The sequence below is a fragment of the Marmota monax genome, unplaced genomic scaffold (genome assembly GCF_021218885.2).
Source record: "Marmota monax isolate L192 unplaced genomic scaffold, Marmota_monax_Labrador192_F-V1.1 WCK01_AAM20220418_F8-fsc00061, whole genome shotgun sequence".
NCBI classification, from domain to species: domain Eukaryota; kingdom Metazoa; phylum Chordata; class Mammalia; order Rodentia; family Sciuridae; genus Marmota; species Marmota monax.
The window spans coordinates 16,349,346-16,372,629 of NW_026695230.1; the positions used below are offsets into that span (position 1 = coordinate 16,349,346).

The window sequence follows — 23,284 nt, forward strand, 5'->3', positions numbered from 1 at the left end:
CTTGAATTTCCTCATATACCAGTCCTGTAACGAGCCTTTTCTGCAAGTCCTGCAGCCACATATTGACTCTGGTGAGAGCCACAACTTCTCCCTAGGACTACCTCCTCAGCCTGCCATCAGCTCCACCCCAGGAGAAGGCTGCCTTGGTTCCGGACCTGGTCACAGTGTTCTGAATGAGTGTGCATCTGCTGGACTTAAAGCCTAAGACTTGAGACTTTTGATCTGACACTTGAACTTAGCATGCAGAGGGAATGTCTGTCATTAGCCTGTCATGGTTAAATGTGTGTGTAGTGCTTAGAATTAATCTAGAATTGTTTGCTGTGAATTGTCTATTGCAGTGCCTAGCATTAATCTCTACTGAAAAGTAGAGATTATTATTTAGAAACCAAGACTTTGACATTAAGTATGATCATTGCTCTTAAATCTCACTATCCCTAGGGCTGTTTACATATTCACTCACACTTATATTCATCCATCCATTCACCCATCCAAAATCATATTCTTAATTTCTTTTGCTTTCAGTGTACAAGGAACTATGTTCAATCTATGTTTGTCTTGCATATGCCTCATATAAAAATCTTATGTTCAGCTGAGTGTGGTGGCACATGCCTGTAATCCCAAGGATTCCACAGGCTGGACAGGAGGATCGCAAGTTTGAAGCTAGCCTTAGCAATTTAGTGAGGCCCTAAACAACCGAGAAAGATCCTGTCTCAAAATAAAAAATAATGGGGCTGGGCTCATTATTTTTATAGCTCAGTTGGTAGAGCGCTTGCCTCACATGCACAAGTCCCTGGGTTCAATCCCTAGTACCACTAAATAAATAAATGGGGCTGGGAATGTAGCTCAGTGTTAAAGCACCTCTGGGTTTAATCCCTGCTATACTTCCCCACCAAAAAATCTTACGATCAACAAAAATAAAGTAATAAGAACCTGAATAGTGGGGATGCTGCTAGATCTCAATTGTTAGAGTGAGTGCCTCACATGCACAAGACCCTGAGTTCAATCCCCAGTACAATGCCCCACCACCAAAACAAACAAACAAAGAAACAAAAAAACCTGAATAATTAAACACTTTATCCTTGGGATCAGAGATTTATTGGATAGAGCTTGAACTAAACTCCAGGCTCTTACATTCTGAATTATATGTTGTTGTTGTTTTTAATGGTACTGCAGATTGAACCCAGAGGTGCTGTACCACTGAGTTACACCCCCAGCCCATTTTCACTTTTACTTTGAGATAGGCTCTCGCTAAGTTGCCAACACTGGCCTCAAACTTGCCCTCCTCCTGCCTCAGCCTCCTTAGTTGCTGAGATTATAAATGTGTGCCACCATGCCTGGCTGTCCCTCCAATTTCAGTCCAACATCATAGGTTTCATTTTACTTTTCTCCCTTTTAAGTTTGTAATTCTTTAATGGTAAGAAAATTCCAGGTTCCCATTATTCTTAATATTGTTACTTATTTTTTAATCCATCTGCAAGTTTGTAACCAATCCCTTATTGCTTCATCTTTTCTCTCCTGCACAGATACCTTTTCCCACTTGAACACCACGCACAGGTTGCCCTATGTAGATGTATTTTTCATCTAGTTTTTTTCTGTTTTCTTGTACCAGGTTAGTGCCATCATTGCTCCGTGTGGACACTCTTCTCATCTTTTCTTGGTTTGTTTAGAAATCTGCTTTGAGCTGGACTTCCTCTTGTCAGCTAGTGTACAAAAAAAAAAAAAAAAAAGAATGAATGTGGCAGGCCTGGGCCTGTTATCCACAGAAAGATCTACTTTCGAGCTGGGGATGTGGCTCAAGTGGTAGCGCGCTCGCCTGGCATGCGTGTGGCCCGGGTTCAATCCTCAGCACCACATACAAAAGCAAAGATGCTGTGTCCGCCAAAAAACTAAAAAATAAAATATTAAAAAATTAAAAAAAAAAAAAAGAAAGATCTACTTTCAGGGCTGGGGTTGTGCAGTGGTAGAGTGCTCCCCTAGCATGTGTGAGGCACTGGGTTTGGGTTTGATCCTCAGCACTGCATAAAAATAAATAATAAATTTACTGTATCCATCTACAACTAAAACAATAAAGAAAGATCTGCTTTTAAAGAACCTTGGCTGGCATCTACGAACTTGGATTTTGGATTTCAGAAGGTGTTCCAACCATCCCCATACTGGTAAGAGTGGCTCATTGTGACCAAATTGTGTATAAAAAATATAGCTTATACTAAAGAACTGCTTTCCTTGTGGAAGTCTGGAATTTTAGTACATGCTACCTGAGAGGGCCTATATGATCAGCTCCCAATAAAAAACTTGGGTATGGGACTGATTCTGGCTCAGAGGTAGAGTACTTGTCTAGTATGGGAGAAGTACTGGGTTTGATCCTCAACACCACATAAAAATAAAATATTGTATCCACCTATAACTAAAAAATAAATATTAAAAAAACTTGGGTATGAAGTTTAATGAGCTTCCCAGTAGACATGTAGTTGCAACTTTTTGCAAGAGGAATGAAGCATGTCCTATATGATTTCACTAGAATTCTTGGAAGATCAAGCCTGGTTTCCTCTGAACTTTACTTTGTGTCTTTCCCTTTGCTGATTTTGGTTTGTGTTATTGGAAAATAATAATAAATCAGCCACAAATATGACTATATGCTGAGTACTGAAAGTCCTGGTAGTTAATAATGGTAAGTTAATGGTAGCTTCCCATTGCTATAATGAAATAACTGAAATAATTCATTTATAAAATGAAGGGTTTATTTAAGCTCACAGTTCTGGAGGTTCCAATCAAGATCTAGTGGCCCCCTTACTTCGGGCTTCTGGCAAAGGCTTCACATCCACAGGACCATATGGTGGAGCAAACTGCTTTCCTTGTGAGCCAATGTGTTAGATATTTGTCACTGTGACCTGCTGGGAGCCATTAGCCAAGTAGGTATGACAATTTCCTTGCCAGCGTACCCCATGTTGCAGTGACATTGAATGTAGATGACCTTGCTCAAGGACCAGAGCGGATTAGGGTGTTCCCGGTTTAACATAATCGGGTTTAGGGCGTTCCCAGTTTAGGTTCCAGGTTTAAGGTTTAAGATTATTCCTGCTGGGAATAGGGCGTATCCTGCTGCCTGAGTTCCCCTTGAGTTCTCAAGGATTCAGACAGTATATTTTGGAGATAGAAGCCCAGTGGAGGTGGATTTGGGCAGAGAACGGGGATTTGGGCAGAGAACGTGGATTTCCCCAGAACGTGATTGTAGACGGCTGGTGTGAGTTCGGGAATAAAGAGTTGCTGTTTGAATCTACAAGCTGTGTGGTGGCTCGTGATTGTGTGCCCAGCCAGACTGCGGCATTTGTGCCCAGCCAGACTGCGGCAGTGACCAAAATAATTGAAAAGAACAACTTAAGGAAGGGAAAACATATTGGCTCATAGTTTCAGAGGTTCAGTCCATGTTGGCCAACTCCACTGCTTTGGGCCCAAAACGAGGAAGGACATCAGGGTGGAAGGGTGTGGAGGAGTAGTCATGCTCCAATTTTTCATGGTGGTCAGGAAGCAGGGGCCACAGGGAAGATAAACCTTTCTGGGGCATCACTCCAGTTACTCTCCTCCTCTAGCCATGCCCCATCTGCCTATAGATACCATCCAGTTAGTTTAGTCATACTATGATGAACTGATTAGGTCACATCTCTCATAATCTAATCACCTCTGAATATCCCTGCATTAACATGGGAGCTCTTAGGGGACACTCTGGCTGATTAGAGTTTGAATGTCTTCTACTCATAATGCCAGCTCTGGAATCTTCATTCAGCTCACAGCTTTCAAGTACTGGGCTTGTTATTCTCTGCATTCATTTACTGCTCTACTTCATGTAATTTTACCTGGATTGTGAATATTTTTAACCAAATATCCAAGAAGACCCATCCCTACCACCTCGCTTTTTAAAGATGTTTCTTCTTTAGGATTCTGCACTGTGAATTCCAGCCATATTTGTTGCCTTGGTCTATAATCTCTTTTTTTCTTGTTTCAGTAATAGCACTGTGTTCCCTTTGGTCAATTCTTCTTTGTGTTCTGCTCCAGAAAGTGCCCCCAGACAGAAAGTGAGGGTGAGCGTCAGACTAACCTTGTTTCTCTTCTCTCAAGGATCATTCCTTGACTGGATATTTTAATTCATTATCTGAAGACAGCTGTTTCAGATATTTTGACCAGGTTTTTAATTGTCTGCAGTGAGAGAACATTGCTTTGTCATGGCCAGAAGTCAAAAACCTCATATTGGCTTATTATGTTCGTTCACAGTACTGGGGATCAAACCCAGGGGCACTCTACCGTTGAGCTACATCCCCAGCCCTTCTTATTTTGAGACAGGGTCTTGCTAAGTTGCTAGGTTGACTTCGAACTTGTAATCCTCCTGCCTTAACCTTATAAGCCACTGAGATTACAAGTGTGTGTCACCACAATTGGCTTAATTTTTCTTTCTATATAGCATATGTTAACAAATGATTTCTTTATTCTAATATTAACTTTGTTTATTCATTTCTAGTGTTAGGAATCAAACTCAGGGCCTTGCATATACTAGGCAAGTATTTTACCCATTGAGTTACATCTCTAACCACTAACACTAATTTTAGATTCTCAAGAATGTTTTTCAACTACTACTACTTCTTATTCCTCCTCCTTCTTCTTCTTCTTATTAATCATTATGTACATTGCTGGGGATTAAACCCAGGAGCTTGTGCATCAACTTTTATTAGATATTTTGCTATGTGTTATGATTTGGATCTATATTGTCTCCCAAAGTGTCAAGTGTTGAGGGTTCCCAGTGCAGCAATGTTTAGAGGCCTTTGATAAGTGATTGGATCATGAGGGCTCTCATGATCTCTGCAGTGGAGTAATCCTGAATATCTACTACTGGAGATGCTAGAAACTGTGACCTGCTATGGTTGGAGGAAGTAGGTCACTAGGGGACATGTACTAGAAGGGTATTTCTTATCCTCAACCTCTTCCTCTTATACACTCTGCTTCCTGGCTGCTATGAGCTGAGCAGCTTTCCTATTCCACACCCTTTCTGCCATGATGGCACATGTGAGGCACTGGGTTTAACCCTCAGCACCACATATAGATGGGTAAAATAAAGGTATTTTATTGACCTACAGCTAAATAAAATAAAGGACTATATATTTTTTTCTTAATATTAGGAGGAAAAGGCCAGGCACAGTGGCTCACGCCTGAAATCCCAGCAGCTCAGGAGGCAGAAGAAGGAAGATTGCGAGTTCAAAGCCAGCCTCAGCAATTCAGCGAGGCGCTGAGCAACTCAGTGAGATCCTGTCTCTAATAAAATACAAAATAGGGCTGGGGATGTAGCTCAGTGGTCGAATGCCCCTGAGTCCAATCCCTGGTACAAAAAAAAAAAAAAAATATATATATATATATATATATATATATATAGAGAGAGAGAGAGAGAGAGAGAGAGAGAGAGAGAGAGAGAGAGAGAGAGAGGGGAGGAAGAGAACAAGAGAGGAATTGGCAAGCAGGAAGAACAGAAATGCCTAAAGGAAATTATCAAATGTTTCTCTTTTCAAACAATTCAGCAAACTCTATTTCTGGAGTAGATTTTCTTTTAGGTGTGTGTTAAAGTGCTATGTTCTGTATTACATATACAGTAAATTAAGAGACTACCCTACAGGTTATACTAAAGAAGATCTTTTTATGTCAAGATAAAAAAAACCCATATTTTTCTATTTTATCTTATAGTATTTTCATAGGTTGGTTTGTTTGTTTGTTTTCCATTACCAGGGATTGAACTCAGGGGCACTTGACCACTGAACCACATCCCCAGCCATATTTTATATTTTATTTAGAGACAAGGTCTCACTGAGTTGCTTAGCATCTTGGCTTTTACTGAGTCTGGCTTTGTACTTGCGATCCTCCTGCCTCAACATCCCCAACTGCTGGGATTATAGGCATGCACCACCATGCCTGGTTCATAGATTTATGTGTTAAATTTAAAGCTTTAATACTTCTATAGTTTGGATTTTAAAAGTTCCTCAGGGCTGGAGTTGTAGCTCAGTGGTAGAGCACTTGCCTAGCATGTGTGAGGCACTGGGTTCAAACTTCAGTACCACATTTAAAAAATAATAAAATAAAGGTATTGTGTCCATCTACAAAAAAAAAAAAAAAAAAAAAAAAATATATATATATATATATATATATATATATATATATATATATATATATATATTTTTTTTTTTTTTTTTTTAAATTTCCCTGCCCACATGTTGATGGTTTGGTCTCCCCACCCCTACCACTGCCCAGTTGGGAGGTGGTAAAACCTTTAGGAGTCAGGACTTAGTGAAAGGAAGTTAGGTCATTGGGGGTGTGCTTTTTACAGGGATATTGGGTCACTGGCTGTTTGTCTCTTTGCTTTATGTCCTCTATGAGGCAAACTGCTTTCTCTGCCATGCAATCCCACTGTTCCCCAAAGCAACAGGGTTAGTTGACTATGGACTGAAACCTCTAAAACTGAGCCAAAACACGACCTTCTTCTTCCTTCTTGTCCTCCTCCTGGTATTCCTTCTCTGTGTGTGTGTGTGTGTTCACTAGGGATTGAACTCAGGGACACCCTTCCACTGAGTTATATCACCAGTGTTTTGTCTTTTTCTGTTGAGGCAGGGCATAAATTGCCCAGGAGGGCCTTGCACTTGCAATCCTCCTATCTCAGCCTCCTGGGTAACTGGGATTATAGGCATGCACTACCATGTCTGGCATTTAAAAAATTTTTATATAGCAAAATATACCAAATTTTTAAAAACAGTTTGTGTCTTGCTCAGGAGGATCCATTTTACAGTAAATTACATGTTTATTAACTTATGTAACTTATATAATCTTTTTTAAAATTGAACCCAGGGGGACTCAACCACTGAGTCACATCCCCAGCCCTTTTCATTTTATATTTTGGGACAGGGTCTCATTTAGTTGCTTAGGACCTGGCTAAGTTGCTGAGGCTGGCCTCAAACTTTTGATCTTCCTGCCTCAGCCTCCTGTGTCACTAGGATCACCATTCCCAGCACTGTTCTGTTTTTCAGTTATCTCTTGAAATGTTTTTGTATTGGCATCATCTACATTATTAGATTTTCACAGAGATGATTTTCTATGGTCAAAAATTTATTCAAGAGATGGGGATGTACCTCAGTGGAAGCATAGCATATGGGAGGTTCTAGGTTCAAATCTCACCATTGCAAAAAAAAAAAAATTCAACAAATTTATTGAATGCTCACTTAAGTGTTGGCACTCTTTCTTGGGGTCATAAGGGTATGACCCATCTATCACTCAGGGGCCTGAATACAGTTTACATTTTAGATGTAGCAGGAGACAATAATAAAGATTATGAACAAAATAAAATAGGGAGACAACTCTTATAGTGGTCACTGAGGGCCTTAACAGAAGAATGCAAAAGATATGCATGTAAAACAGTTCCATTTTGGGCTGGGGTATAGCTCTGTGATAGAACATGTTCTTAGCATGCATAAGGCCCTAGATTCAAATCCCCAACGCTGAAAACAGCAATACATTTCCATTGAATGGGTCTCCCACAATTTACTTAACCATTGTTTTTTTTTTCTTTAGGATTGAATTTTCAGTGTTTCTACTTTTTCACCATTATACTAAAAAAAATGTAATTACGAACAACTTGTGTACTGGATAGTTTCGTAGAAGTATAATACTGAATAATCAGAATATGCATATACGCTGCTAAATTGCTTTCAAGAGGGAATTTTCCATTAGTATGTACAATTTTTACGTTTTTATATATCAGTTAAACTTTTTTAAGGTGCCAAGATATTGGACAATGGTAGGTAGAGCACATGCTCTGCAGGCACAAGGCTTTCAATTAGGTTGCCCAGCAACCAAAACAAATCTAAAGAAAAAAAAATTTTTAAAGAGGGAATTCCAATACACTCACCAACAAGTGACCTGAATAATTGCTCTGTAAAGTGTGACCAGTCATATCTGTCAAAAAGCCCTGTGTGGGCTCAGTAAAAAGAAAAGCTTAAGTGTAATGAGTTGACCAGGGTTTACCAGTGAGGAATGACAGGGAGTTGACAAGGCATTTGCTTGTGAAAAAGAAAACATGAATTCTAAAGGCATTTAGCCACCCGGTGACCCTCATAGGTTGTATTTCTTCCTGAATCTTAGTTTCTTAAAATTTGGGTAGATTTGGCTCAGTTTCATGGTTTCCACCGTCTTCAGGCCAAACATTCTATAACCCCTCCAAATTCAATAGCAACTTGTAAAAACTGGTTTACAAGAGAACTGACTGAATATTCACCCACAGAACGCCAAGTAATCACTCACAGGTACTTCCGGAAGGCCAGGACAATGAGTTTGAAGTCCTTGGGACCGCACTTCCGGATAATTAAATCTACGTCTTAGATGTCAGTACGTGAGCCGCAGCCGGGTGACTCGGCAACGCTACTGCGCATGCTTCCCGCAGGCACGAGGTGGGGCGGGGCACTGGATGGGGCGGGACGGGCCTCTGACTTGTCCCGTGGTTACTGGGCCAGCGCGAGCGCGCGAGGCTCGGGGGCGGGGCGGGGTGGGGCCTAGCCCGTGAAGTCGCCTTAGGTCTCTGTGGAGCGTAGTTGTGTTCGCGGGGCTGGGGTTGTCTCAGGTGAGGAGGTCGCGCAGGAAGTGGCTCTGGCCGAGGCGCCTCTATGTTGTACGGAGCCTGCGCGGGGATTTGTTGTTAAGGGGGCGCGGCACCACCCAGTTGTCTTCACTTCCCATTGCAGCAGCCATGGCGAAAGGCAGAACTTCCGAACGGTCGCAGACTGGAGCACTCCAGACGACCCCAGTGGGGGACGGGAACGCGGGGACGCGGGGCCCTGCGGCGCCGGGGAGCAGAGACTATGTAAAAGGTGAGTGGACCCGGCATCTGGAGTTGAGGGACTGGCCTAGAGACCTGTGTTTCGGGAGGGGTTCCGGAGGAGAAAGGGATTTTAAGAGTAAGAGGGAGTCTGCTGACGTCTAGGGACGAGAAAAAGAGAATGGGGTACTTGGGCTTGGGCTCCCTGCTCAGCTCAAGGCCAAACGCTTAGTAGATGAGTCTATTGAATTCAGTTGAAAGAAGGAATAACACCGGCTTATTGACGATTGCAAGGTTGATAACGATGCTAGCCAGATCTGGAAGGAACTTTAGCAGTGGTTGCGTGAAGATACTGAGGCCCAAGGTGGGTACGTGACTTTGTACGTACAGAGTCACACAACCAGATTAGTAGCAAGGTCTTGATCTTCTAGGTGCCACTTCCTCGTGCAGGAACACCTGGATTTGAGTCCCTATTTCTGTTATTTACTTGGCACCTTGGACTTGTTAACTTTAAAAAGCTCAGTCTGAATTGTGAAATAGGAATAACGTATCTGTTTAATCGGTTGATGCATGAATTAAACGAAATAATTCACATAATGCTTGGCTTATATAAAGTGGGGTCTAAGTAAATGTTAAGTTAAGGTCACTCATTCCAAAGCTATTTTCCCAATACACCATCCTATAATTTCTTAGGCTTTAAATATTATTGTAAGGAGAAAGTACCTAGAAACGAAGTTGATTCCATCTTGTTATGAAGTTGTGCATTGCTCTTCAGCAATTGAAATGATTAAGCTCTTTTAAGTTAAAGTGTTTCTAACATATGACCTTTTAAATTGTCAGTAGCTCCCTCACACTGGTATGTTCCACCAGTAGGATGGCTAAGGAGTTTTTTTTCAAGAGTGTACAATGGAAAATGTTAATGAATTTAAAATAACTTTTAAGTGTTTTCAACAGTCAGTAAGCTTTGGGTATTTTTTCCAACTTTAGACATGGAGTCTAATAACTTTATATAAATTTTAAAAACTTAGAAATGTTATTAAAGTGTAATTTTGCTCTAAATTAAAGGAACTGTGTTTTGAAGAGTACTGCTGAGAGTAACCCTAAGAAATATTTTCATTTGGCTTGAGATGGTGATCAGTATTTTTTTTTTTTTAACCTGAAGCTATTCAGAATATAAAACCTTGAAACTCCCAAGGTGCCTTTAAAATGATTTATCTTATTATTAGAACAATACATTCGGCACACTTACTCTTTTTATGATGCTATGGAATGACCTGCAGAATGTAAATCTCAGAAGACGGGAAGAAGAGATGTGAAAACCTGCCTCTGTGGAGAATAGGGGTTAGATAAGTAGGGAGAAGGAAAGGGGATGTTGGGCTTGGGAAACAGTAGACTTAAAGGTCTGTGTGAATCCTTTATACGTGTGTCAGTGAAGAGATAAAATTGTCACTAATGAATGGTTTCTGCTGGGTTATAGTAGGAGATAAAGGTCCTATTCTAAATGGTGTGAGATTACACTAGGCAAGGACGTTTTTTTTTTTTGATCCAACCTGTTTTATTGATGAGTCCCAGTTTTTTTCTTTTCCTTCTTTTTCCTTTTCTTTCTCTAATTACCATTAGAGTTCTGTTTATAGGTAAAAGATTTTGGGGACCTTATGTATGGGGTTTGGTTTACTTGCTGATGCATTAGTAGCTACTTAGCAACTGATTTTCCAGGATTTGAAGACAGCATTTTAGTAATTGCAGTTGGTAACTAGGCCTTCAAAAGAAGGAAAGGTTTTGAAGAAGAGATAAATTTTTTTCGAATTTTTTTTATTTGTAGATTGACACAATGCCTTTATTTTGTTTATTTGTTTTATGTGGTGCTGAGGATTGAACCCAGTGCCTCACATGTACTAGGCAAGCGCTCTACCACCGAGCCACAACCCCAACCTCCAATTTTTGTAACTCTTGCTTAAGAAAGACATAGTAGGGCTGGGGCTGTAGCTTGGTGGCAGAGTGCTTGCCTGGGTTTGATCCTTATCACTGCATAAAAATAAATAAAAACGGGCTGGGGTTGTGGCCCATTGGTATAGTGCCTGCCTAGCATGCATGAGGCACTGGGTTCGATCCTCAGGACCACAAAAAAAAAAAAGAAAATAAATAAAAAATAAAGATATTGTGTCCACCTAAAACTTTAAATAAATAAATAAATAAATAAAATAGGGACCGAGGATATAGCTCAGTTGATAGAGGGCTTACCTCACATGCTTAAGGCCCTGCGTTTAATCCCCAGCACTGCAAAAAACAAACAAATAAATAAATAAAATAAAGGCGTGCTGTCTATCTACAACTACAAAAAAATAAAAATAAAAAAAGAAATACACAGTAATAAAATATTTCTATAATTCCATGATGCGGTGAATGAATTTATATTTTATTACATGACACATCTACATAACTTTGACAAAGGGTTGTCATGTGTAGTTTTGAAATATTTTACCTTCTACCTGCAGTATTTGGTGCATTTAATGGATTTCTTGCTGTGAGTCGGGTCTCTAAGGTCTGAGCCTAATAGACTGTGGACTACTTTAAAAACTTGATCAAGGAAATAATACTGAAAGTATGATTCTTTCATGGTGAGGAACACACAATAGGGAGAACCAATTAGGCTCTAAACTTATCCGTCTCAGAGTGTCTGGACTGGAGTATGTCACTCTCTTTTGCATTGTTTGCCCTCACTAATTTGTTTAACTAGCCAGTTCTCCATTTTAATTTAAGAGAACTCTTAGGACTATGTTTTTTAGTAAATAGTTCATAACCCCTATGAAGGGTATGAAGTCAATTTTATAGATAATAATGAGCATTTAAGGGGTTGGGGTTGTGGCTTAGCGGTAGAGTGCTTACCTAGCACACGTGTGAGGCCCTGGGTTTGATCCTCAGCACCACATATAAATAAATAAAATAAAGGCATTGTGTTCAACTACAGCTAAATAATAAATATTTTTTTAAAAAGATAATGAGCATTTTAAAAATGAAATAGAAAATATCAGCGCTTTGTAGTAGTTATCAATTTATTTTTCAAAATCTTTTTCAGGGGTTGGGGTTGTGGCTCAGTGGTAGTGTACTCACCTAGCATGTATGAGGAACTGGGTTCAATTCTCAGCACCACATTAAAAAAAAAAAAGACAATAAAGTCCTTCAACAACTAAAAAAAATATTTAAAAATATCTTTTTCAGTTACATAGATTTTTGTGTGCATCAGATCATGATATAAATATTATTGCTTATTGTAAAATATAGTCAGAAAAATTTGAGCTGGGCCTGGTAGCACAGGTCTATAATCTCAGTGACTCAAGAGGCTGAGGCAGGAGGACTGTAATTTCAAGTTCAACACCAGCAGTTTATTGAGGCCCTAAGCAATTTAGCGAGACCCTGTGTCAGAATAAAAAGGGCTGGCCCAGGGACTCAGGAGGCTGAGGCTGGAAGATCACAAATTCAAAGCCAGCCTCAGCAATTTAGCAAGGTTCTAGCAATTTAGCAAGACTCTATCCCAGAAAAGGAGGGGAGGGGCTGGGGTTGTGGCTCAGTGGTAGAGCACTGGCCTAGCACACGCAGGGCCCTGTGTTTGATCCTCAGCACCACATAAAAGTAAATAAATTAAAGATTAGAGGCATTGTGTCCAGTTGCAAATAAAAAATAAATATTTAACAAAATGGATAGTAAAATAAAATTAAAAGAAAAGAAGGAGGGGGAGGGGGGCTAGAGATGTGGCTCAGTGGTTAAGTCCCTCTGGGTTCAATTCCTGGTACCAAAAAAGAGTATAAAGTTTTAGAAACTTGGACCTGGTTACTCAGGAGCCTGAGGCGGGAGGATTGCAAGTTCCAGGCCAACCTGGGCAACATAGTGAGACCCTGTCTCAAAATGAAAAGGGCTACCAATATAGTTCAGCTGTAGAACAGGTGCCTCAGATGCCTAGGATACATAAGTCCCTGGGTTCAATCCCCAGTACTACACAAAAAAATAAAAATAAAATAAAAAGTTTGAGAAACGCTATCTTGAAGTTGGTTTTATTGCCCCCCCCCCCTTTTTTTTGGTACTAGGGATTTAGCCACAGAAAAACATCCCCAGTTCTTTTTATTTTTTATTATGAGACAGGATCTTGCTAAGTTGCTGAAGGTCTTACTGAATTGCTAAAACTACCCTTGAATTTGAGATCCTTTTGCTTTAGCCTCTGGGATTACAGGCGTATACTATCTTGCCTGGATTGTTTTATTGCCTTTAGAAGAGTATTGTTCAAAGGTTTATTTAGCTCACAGCTTTGCAGGTTTAAGCACATGGCACTTGTATCAGATCAATTCTGGAGAGAATCTCATGGAGGATGTCAGTGGTGGAACTTGAATGGGGATGAGCAATCTCATTTTGAGACAGGAAGCACAGAGGACTGGGTGGGGTCAAAATCAAATTTTTGTAACATTTCTTTGGCAAAGACTATCTCTGGAGGGAATGCCCCCACCAGTGACCTAAGGACCTCCCACTAAGTGCCACCTTCCAGAGTTTCCAGTGCTTCCAGTAGCACCACCCTGTGGGCAAAGCCTTCAGTCACAGTGGACCCTTGGGGGACACTCATATTATGCTCAAACCGTATCAGAAAGATATTAAGGAAAGGATAAGAATTTCACTCAAAGATGCTGATTCAGATGATACATGGTGTCTGGGCTGGGCATGGAGGGAAGAGGAGTCCAGCTAAAGGGAGAAAATCAAGAGAGAAAAACCATAAAAAGAGAAAAGGTGATATAGGGCTGAGAATGCTTGCTTAGCCTGTGCAAAGCTCTGGGTTTGATCCCCAGCCCTGAAGAAAGAAAAAAAAAAGTGGTGAAAGAGGTGATGAAGGAATGGAATGTTGGAATTCATTCATTTTATTTCTATGGTACTAGGGATAAACCCACAGGTGCTCTTCCACTGAGCCTGATCCCCAGTCTTTTTTTTTTTTTTTTTGTGCCAGAGAATGATTGAACCCAGGGGCACTTAACCACTGAGCCACATCCCCAGCCCTTTTTGTATTTTATTTAGAGACAGGGTCCAGCAAAAGTTACCTAGGGCCTTGCTAAATAGCTGAGGCTGGCTTTGAAGTTACCATCCTCCTGCCTCAGCCTCCCAAACTGCTGAGACCCCAGCGTTTTTTTGTTTGTTTGTTTGTTTGTTTGTTTTTGTTTTTTTTTGCTTTGGTACTGGGGATATAACCCAGGGCACTTAATCACTGACCACTCCCCAGCCCTTTTTTATATTTTATTTACAGACAGGGTCTTACTGAGTTGCCAAGTGCCTTAATAATCTGTTGAGGCTGGCTTTGAACTCAACAATCCTCCTGCCTTAGCCTCCCGAGTTGCTGGGATTACAGGCATGTGCCACCATGCCTGCCACCATGCCTGCCACCACGCCTGGCAATGCTGGCTTTTTTATTTTATTTTGAGATAGGGTCTTGATAATTTGCTCAGGTCAATCTAGAACTTGCAATACAGGAGGATCATGATTTCAAAGCCAGCCTCAGGGGCTGGGACTGGGGCTCAGTGGTAAGGGTTGCCTAGCATGAGTGAGGCACTGGGTTCAATTCTCAGCACCACATATAAATAAATGAATAAAATAAAGGTCCATCAACAACTAAAAAAACAAAACAAAACAAAACAAACCATCCTCAGCAACAGCAAGGCGCTAAGCAACTCGAAAGACCTGCTCTAAATAAAATACTAAATAGGGCTGGGTATGTGGCTAAGTGGTAGAGTGCTCCTGAATTCAATCCCCAGTATCTGGAAAATAAAAAAAGGAAAGAAAAAATCTATGAGGCAGAGTGGATTATCTAAATAAATAGTGAAATCTTTTGGGATTATGGAGAAGTTTATTGTAAGTTTGGTCTTAGTTTTTAGTAAATGGAAAGATATACTTGAAAATGGGTAGATGACTGTGAGTGAGGGTGTGTAGATTGGATGGTAGCACTGTTGCAGGGGATTAAGACTAAAGAATGAGCTTTTAAATAAGATTGGGAGTGCTGATGTTTCTACTGCCTATAACATGCTTTGTGTGTTATTTAAAAACTGATGGTTTGTATCTTGTAGTTATTTTAGTTATTTACATTTATATTTTAAAGTGATAACAACTTTCAAATCTTTTTTTTTTTTTTTTAAAGAAAGAGTGAGAGAGAGAGAGAGAGAATTTTTTTAATATTTATTTTTTTAGTTTTCGTCGGACACAACATCTTTGTTTGTATGTGGTGCTGAGGATCGAACCCGGGCCGCACGCATGCCAGGCAAGCGCGCTACCGCTTGAGCCACATCCCCAGCCCACAACTTTCAAATCTTACTAATTTTTTAAAAATTTAAAGCCCTTGAAAGCATTTACTTCAAACAGTGTTACAGTGTATTCTGTGACCTTCAAAGATGTCTTAGTCTGTGCACTTACGTCCTGAAGAAAAATGGATCTTTCCTTTCCTTCATGGTAGGGTCAGGTAGTTCTAGAAAACACTGAATGTTGAGAACAAGTGGGCTAGATGACCAGTAAGAGCCATTCCTAAGATCTTGTAGGTGTTGGAAGATTTTGCTTTCTAATATGTTTTAATATGAAAGGAGAGAATCACAGAGCTGCTAGAGGGTAATAGTTAATTTATGGGTTTCCAGGATGGATTTACATATATTAGAAGTTAAGAGAGTGGGCTGGGGATGTGGCTCAAGCGGTAGCGCGCTCGCCTGGCATGCGTGCGGCCCGGGGTTCGATACTCAGCACCACATACCAACAAAGATGTTGTGTCCGCTGAGAACTAAAAATAAATACATAAATAAATATTTAAAAAAAAAAAAAAAAAAAGAAGTTAAGAGAAAAGGTGCATGTAAGAGAGAGAAATACTGAATGTGTTGGATGAATGGAAAGAGTTTCTGTGGTGAAGTGTGTTGACAGTTAATGAAAAGGAAGGGAGGACAGACAAGGGAAGATAATTTCATGAACAGATAGACATTGGGGAGCTCACTAAAGTAGAAGGCAGTATCATTGGTTGCAGGTAGAAAAAGGTAGAATTAATAGCCTGAAGGGACTTAGAATAATCTTTTAGGATAATGCTATAAAAGGATTCATCATTGATAACCCTGACTGAAGCTAGGAAGGCATATGCATTTTTTCTAAAAGTACCTTTGACCAAGGGGGTTGAAAAAACAGATAATAGGATAATTCAGACTAGGAATTAGTATGATGGAAGATTTGGAAGTTAATGAATATAAAATAACAGGAAGAGTAGCTATAAATGCTAAAGACACATGCTTTTAATGCAGGCATAAGAAGACATAAATATGTAGGCTATAAATTTAGATGTAAATTATAAAAACAAAATTTATAACTTTTATGTATAGGGCTGTAATTGAGGGCTGGGGTTGTGGCTCAGCAGTAGAAAACTTGCCTAGCAAGTTTTTTTTTTTTTTTTTGCAAGGCCTTTGGTTCTGATCCTCAGCACCACATAAAAATAAATAAAATAAAGATATTGTGTCCATCTATAACTAAAAAACAAATATTTTTAAAAAACTATAATCGAATTAAATTCTAATCTCTGGGTTTATTAGAATTATATGGAAGGGTTATTGAATCATAAGTACCAACACTCCCTTTTTGCTAGTTTGCATGAAAGAAGAGCCTCAATTGTCACTCATTCTTTTTGCATTCTTTTAGTTGTTTTCTTGTGTTACTGTTGAACACAATTGAGGCAGGAGGATCTTGTGAGTTCAAAGTCAGCCTTAGCAAAAGTGCGGTGCTAAGCAACTCAGTAAGACCCTTTCTCTAAATAGAATACAAAAATGGGCTGCAGATGTGACTCAGTGGTTGAGTGTCCCTGAATTCAATTCCTGGTACCAAAACAAGACAAAACCAAAAATTATAGTCTTTTAGTTAAGACTTTTTGGTTAAAAGGAACAGAAACACTTTAAACCAACACAAATAAAAAGGCAAGCTGTCCTGCTGGGATTGTGGCTCAATGGTAGAGTACTTGCTTAGCATGCATGAGGCACTGGGTTCAATCCCTAGCACTACATAAACAAAATAAAGGTATTGTGTTCATCTACAACTAAAAGTATCAGAAAGCTGTCATAAGAATAAAAATGAGACAATTTCAGTGGCATCCATGAATAAGAAATAAAATATAGCCAGGCTTCAAGGGAAGTGGAAAGTTAGAAATCAACAAGTTTGATTATGTATATCTCTCATTTCTTTTCTGGGTTTCTATTACAACCTCTTACATTTTGTGGTTCTTGTCTTCCTTACCATGTTATTGACTATGTCTTCCACTGTTTGACCTTTAAGCCCTAACACTCACTATCCTTTTACAAACAATAACTCTTTTTCTTAGTTCAAAAATTTCAAGGGGAAAATATTGTCAGCCAATAATGAAGTGTTTCCACTTGGATCAGATGTCCAAGCTTAGGCTGGACAGCCTTCTGTGTTTATGAGGAGAGAATGTTAGAATCACTTGGTAAGATTAGGCTGCTGAGATTGGCTCGTTTGGGTGACCAGGGAAGGTTGTTAGTTCTAGAGGAGGAGAATGTGGGTAGAGCAGGTAATGATACCTGTCTAATATACTTTAATATAAACTTTTATAAAAATGATTTGCTAAATTAGAGGAGTCCAGGCAGTTCAGCACTTTTGTTTAAGATATTTCATGAAAGCTACATGGCCAGTAGTTGGAAGGGGATGTGTGGTGGATCCATTCTCAAGGGACTAAAAATCACAAATCCTAATTATAGCCCACATATTTTAAAATACCATATTATCGGTATTATACTGTGATAATGGTAAATGAAGGCAATGAAAAATTAAGTCACCCACTTCTACCTCTTACCCAGTGAGCCTGAGTGTTAAGCTATTATGCTCTTACCACTATTGACTGCAAACTGGCAAAACTGATCTGCTCATTTTTCTGTTTGTTCTTTACTGAATCTCTATTGGATCTCATTGTATATTTTTGCATGTAATTAAAAAAAACATATATGTATATTTAGTTGTTGATAGACCTTTATTATATTTATTTGTATGTGATGCTGAGAATCAGACCCAGTTCCTTACGCATGCTAGGCAAGTGCGCTACCACTGAACCACAACTGCAGCCCTTGCATATAATTTTTAAGATAACAGAGACTACCTTTTGAGGAGATGTAAACATTTTTCCATTCTTGGAGTCATAGAAGAGAACCACTCAAAATATTTTGATGTTTGACTTCACATTCTAAAGTTACATTAGTGAATGTGTCCTTAGATCAATTGAAGTAACTGATTTAATGTCCCAGTGTTTTGGGCAAAAATGTGAATCTTAATTATACTTTTTTTCTTTCTTCCAGAAAAAGCCTGGGCAGAAGCTGGGTCAGCAAGAATGTCACTCCTTATATTGGTGTCTATTTTCTTATCTGCAGCATTTGTTATGTTTTTGGTATATAAAAATTTTCCTCAGCTTAGTGAGTAAGTATACTGAGAGAGAACTGAAAATGTCTAGATATTTGTGAGATGAAAGTGAATTAAAAGCTAAACTTACTTTAAGCAACAGAACCATCATGATGAATGTGTTAGCTCTCATAGCTTGTAGCAAGTTCATATCAGCACTGTTATGTAAATACTTGTTTCCACATTTTCTTCTTGATTTTCTGTGCAAGGTTTTCACAGCACTGTTTTTCTAATTAAGACCTCATCTTTCTAATGGCTTCCAAAAATTTTTAAAAATATAACTACAATAGGAAGGACATTTTAATATCACAACCCTGCACTTGAGCCTTCTCTCTCTCTCTCTGTCTCTCACAATTGTGTGTGTGCTTATGTGTATTTTGGGGGGTGTGTGTGCCAGGGATTAAAACCCAAGGGCACTTAACCACTGAGCCACATCCCCCAGCCTTTTTAATTGTTTTTATTTTGAGTGAGGGTCTCACTAAGTTGTTTAAAGCCTCCCTAAGTTGCTGAGGCTGGCCTCAGACTGGTTAATTGTCCTGCTTCTGCCTCATGAGCTGCTGGAATTATAGGCATGCACCACTGCACCTGGCTACAATTGTAAATATTTAAAATTAAGTAGGGCTGAGGATATAGCTCAGTGACAGAGTGCAAGTCTAGCATGAGCAAGGCCCTGGTTTCAGTCCCCAGAATGGAAAACATAGCAATAACAACAATGAAGTTTTATAAAATAGATGATGGTTGTAATATTTTCTATTTGTTTCATTTATTGTTTAGTGTCAGTGACCAAGTAGGTTTATTTTTATAGTTTATCCTAGATATTGACTGTGGTTTGAATAAAATGGTATTCTCTTCTTTTTTTCTATCCCTGTTTTCTTGCTCTCAGTTTTTGTCTGCTTTTATTCATACATTTCCTTTTTACCACATCTCCATCTTCTAGCTTTTTCCTCCTATGTTATGGAAGTCATCTGGTCTGAATAGATACTTTTTTTTTAAAATATTTATTCTTTAGCTTTAGGTGGACACAATATCTTTATTTTATTTTTTATGTGGTGCTGAGGATCAAACCCAGCGCCTCACGCGTGCTAGGTGAGCGCGCTACTACTTGAGCCATATCCCCAGCCTGAATAGATACTTTTCACAAAGAAGTTTATCTTGTAAAAGACTATATCTAATACACATCCATAATTTCTTAGCAAAAACCTTGGTAAAATGTGTTTCATACTTTAGAATAATTTTCCACTTTGGAAGGATAACATATAATATTATGTGATACCTTCAGCAGATCTAAAGTAGCATCTCATAATCCAATACATTAATATCTATGCAATAAAGCCTATATGATAACACTAAACATGATAAAAGACTAAGTTCACTGACAATTTTTTGCTGACAAATTATAAAGAAATTTTAGTTTTCAGAATTTTTTTAATCTTAGGAAAGAGATTATGGACCTGAAACATATTTTAGGAGGTCAAAATATCCCAGGGCTATTTTACTACTGTAATACCACCCTGGTATAATAATAGATTATATAAAGAATTATAAAAATATGTTTAGACTTTCAACCATGGTCAGCCTGATATGGTAGTGGATATCTGTGAAATGGGATTTCGAGACATCAAAAAGTTTATGTGCTCTCTTAGTTACTTTTATTCACAGTCTGTCCCCATCCCACCTCCTGTTGGTTATGAAACCAGGGCCTTGTGCATGTTAGGCAGATGTTAAACCAGTGAGCTACATTCCCAGTTCCTTATTTACAGTTATTTATGTTTGAAATTTTATAGTTAAACTTAATTAGTTCCATGTTAATTTTGTGTGGTACTGGGAATTGAACTAAGGACCTTGCACATGCTAGGCAAGGACTCTTATAAGTGAGCTACAGCCCTAGCTCTAGTATTTTATTTTCCTACTTCATTGTAAATGCTTTTAGGATGGTGGCATGTTATGTTGCTAAGTTAATATTTTGTGTATTTTTATGTGGTGATGAGTATCAAACCCAGTGCCTTACACATGCTAGACAAGTATTCTACCACTAAGCCACAACCCCAGCCATGCTAAGTTAGTATTACTGTGATTTAATGTTAGATCCTTTCTACTTTTTGATCAAGGAGTAAGAAATAGGGGCTGGGGATGTGGCTCAAGTGGTAGCACGCTCGCCTGGCATGCGTGCGGCCCAGGTTCGATCCTCAGCACCACATACAAACAAAGATGTTGTATCCGCCGAAAACTAAAAAAAAAATATTAAAAAAAAAACCACAAAAAAACCTCTCTTTCTCTCTCTCCCCACTCTCTCTCTATCTTTAAAAAAAAAAAAAAAGGAGTAAGAAATAGAGTTGATTGAAAGAGGAAAAGAACAGATTCCAGGGCTGGGGATATAGCTCAGTTGGTAGAGTGCTTGCCTTGCATGTAGGCCCTGAGTTCAATCCCCAGAACCACACACACACACAAAGAACAGACTCCAGATTAATAAGGTTGTCTTTGCTCCCAATCTTCTCTAAGAATGATAACATTACTTGTTATCATTACAAACCTTGTACATTCTGCCTATTGTTCTCTACATACCTGTGTGTGCATATATGCATGCCTATGCATACATAAGCCAATGGAATCTTTTTTATTTAGTTTGGTACTGGGGATTAAACCCAGAAGTGCTTAACCATTGAGCCACATCGCCAGTCCTTTTTTACTTTTTTTTGGGTGGGGGTAGGGGTGTACTAGGGATTGAACTCAGGGGCACTCAACAACTGAACCGTATCCCCAGCCTGATTTTGTATTTTATTAGAGACAGGATCTCACTGAGTTGCTTAGTGTCTCAGCCTCCTGAGCTGCTGGGATTCCAGATGTGTGCCATCAAAGGGCTCATTTTTTTTTTTTTTACATTTTATTTAGAGACAGGGTCTCACTAAATTGCTTTGGGTCTCTTTTAAGTTGCTGAGTTTGGCTTTGAAATTGAGACCCTGCTGCCTCAGTCTCCCAAACACTGGGATTACAGGTATGTGCCACCACACCAGACATCAGATATTTTTATAGGACTTAATAAAACACCATTCAGCTGAGCGTGGTAGTGCACACCTGTAGTTCCAGCTACTCAAGAGGCTGAGGTGGGAAGATCACTTGACTCCACAATTTGGGACCAATTGGCAACAGTAGTAAGAACCTGTCTCAGCAGTCAGTAAATAAAATAAAAAAGCCCTCTAACATTGTTCTTCAGTTGCAAATAAGCATAATATATGTTAAATGTAAAGATGAACATGGGTTTCTGGCTTATACCACAACTTGGGAAACTGAGGCAAGAGGTTTGGAGTTTGAGGCCAGCCTGGGCAATTTAGCAAGACCCTATCACAAAAGAAAAGGGCTGAGAATGTAGCTCAATAGAGTGTCCCTGGGTTCAATTTCTAGTACCATTAAAACTGCAACAACAAAAAACCCAAATCAAGTCACAAAGATGACTATTTAGGCTTTTATAAGTAAGAAATCCAAACAAGGCACCAAATTTGAAATAAAATTAATAGAAAAGGAAAAGTGTTTTAACGTTTTTCTTGAACTTTGAGCTGTAATACTTCAGAAAAGTTGTGAATGGTGACTTTGTTGAAAGCTTTACTTAATTTCCATTTTGAGTGATTGCTGACTTCAGATTATCATGAAGATTAACCAAAATGATGTTAAATCTGTTTTTAATATACTAACATCAGTGGTTCATTTTTCATTGGTAAATTTAAAATTTAAAGCAATTATTGGAGCTCATGTTTTTAACCTTCAGTTTAGGTCATTCTAAACTTTCATATATAGATTACATCTTGAGAAATTTAAAAACAAATAATTTACAGACTTTTGAACATTAAAAAATTTGCCTTTAACAGAGATCATGGCATCAAATCATTTTGGCTAAAACTCCATGTTTTGATCTTAACTTTGGTTTTATTATGGCAAAATTCTGTTTTAAATTTTTTCACTTTAATTTTATTTCTTCAGAGAAGAAAGAGTGAATATGAAGGTTCCCAGAGATATGGATGATGCCAAGGCTCTAGGAAAAGTTTTATCCAAATATAAGGACACCTTTTATGTACAAGTACTTGTAGCTTATTTTGCTACATATATTTTGTATCCTTTTAACTGAAAAATGCTTTGTAGTTTTGTTCAAGAAAGGGCTTAAAAGAACTGTCATTTAGTTGTGTGTAATCATAAATTATTTTTCCTTTTAAAAATTGTTAATGCAGTGTTATAATATTAAATAAAATATTTGAAAATGTAAAATTATACCTTAATTTTAACTCATTTATTTTTATGACTATTATCAAATTTTTTGATATTCTTTTTGTCACTAATTAAATATTTCCCTTTATTCTTAAGGATATTTATCTATTGGGGTTTTTTATAATTATTTTATTAATTTTTAAAATACATTATTTTGAGTTGGTAGTTATATCATTTTTAAAAACATTCTAGTAGGTTTGTACAATTGTACAATTGGCTTTTAATCATTTGCTTTTATAGATGTTATCTTATAAATCTCCTTTGTTCATGTTTTTTTCCCTTCCATTTAGAAGTTTCTTTTGCAAAAGTTCAAAAGAAAATAAATATTCAAAGGAGTTTCTTTTTTTTTGGAAATGTTTTTTTTTTTTTTTTTTTTTTTTTTTTTCATTTATTTTTTTTTGGGGGGGGGTGCTGAGGATCTAATGCCTTACATGTGATAGGCAAGCACTTTACCACTGAGCTACAACCCCAGCCCTATCTTTCATTGTTATACAGCCTGCTTTCCAAATCTTCTTGATTAATGAAAGATTACTTCCTGATTTTGTAAATGTTACTTAACAACAACAAAAGGCTGTTTTGGGAAACTATTTATAAAGTTATTTAATTGTACATACCTTGTCAATTAATCCATAACTTCCAGGCATAGTGGCAAATGTCTGTGAAAGTTTTTAAAATAGCTTTTTTTAAAAGGCAAATTAACTATGTTGTTAGTTCCCTTAAGGTATTTGTATTTTTACTTCCTTTTTTATTTCCTGA

At 38.4% G+C, this 23,284-nt stretch overlaps 1 protein-coding gene across 2 annotated transcripts in view; it reads left to right on the top strand.

Moving 5' to 3' along the window:
- The first annotated feature begins 8,565 nt into the window (after positions 1–8,565).
- Positions 8,566–23,284, top strand: part of Tmem41b (transmembrane protein 41B) — a 28,179-nt gene continuing 13,460 nt past the window's right edge. The window contains exons 1-4 of one of the 2 annotated variants that reach the window (XM_046438364.2): positions 8,566–8,635; positions 8,757–8,882; positions 18,175–18,292; positions 22,247–22,375. In XM_046438364.2, coding sequence (XP_046294320.1) covers positions 8,762–8,882; positions 18,175–18,292; positions 22,247–22,375 — 368 coding nt within the window. In that variant the 5' untranslated portion in view covers positions 8,566–8,635; positions 8,757–8,761. Of the gene's footprint in view, positions 8,883–18,174; positions 18,293–22,246; positions 22,376–23,284 lie in introns of both variants that reach the window. The other variant, XM_046438363.2, reaches the window with a different exon arrangement.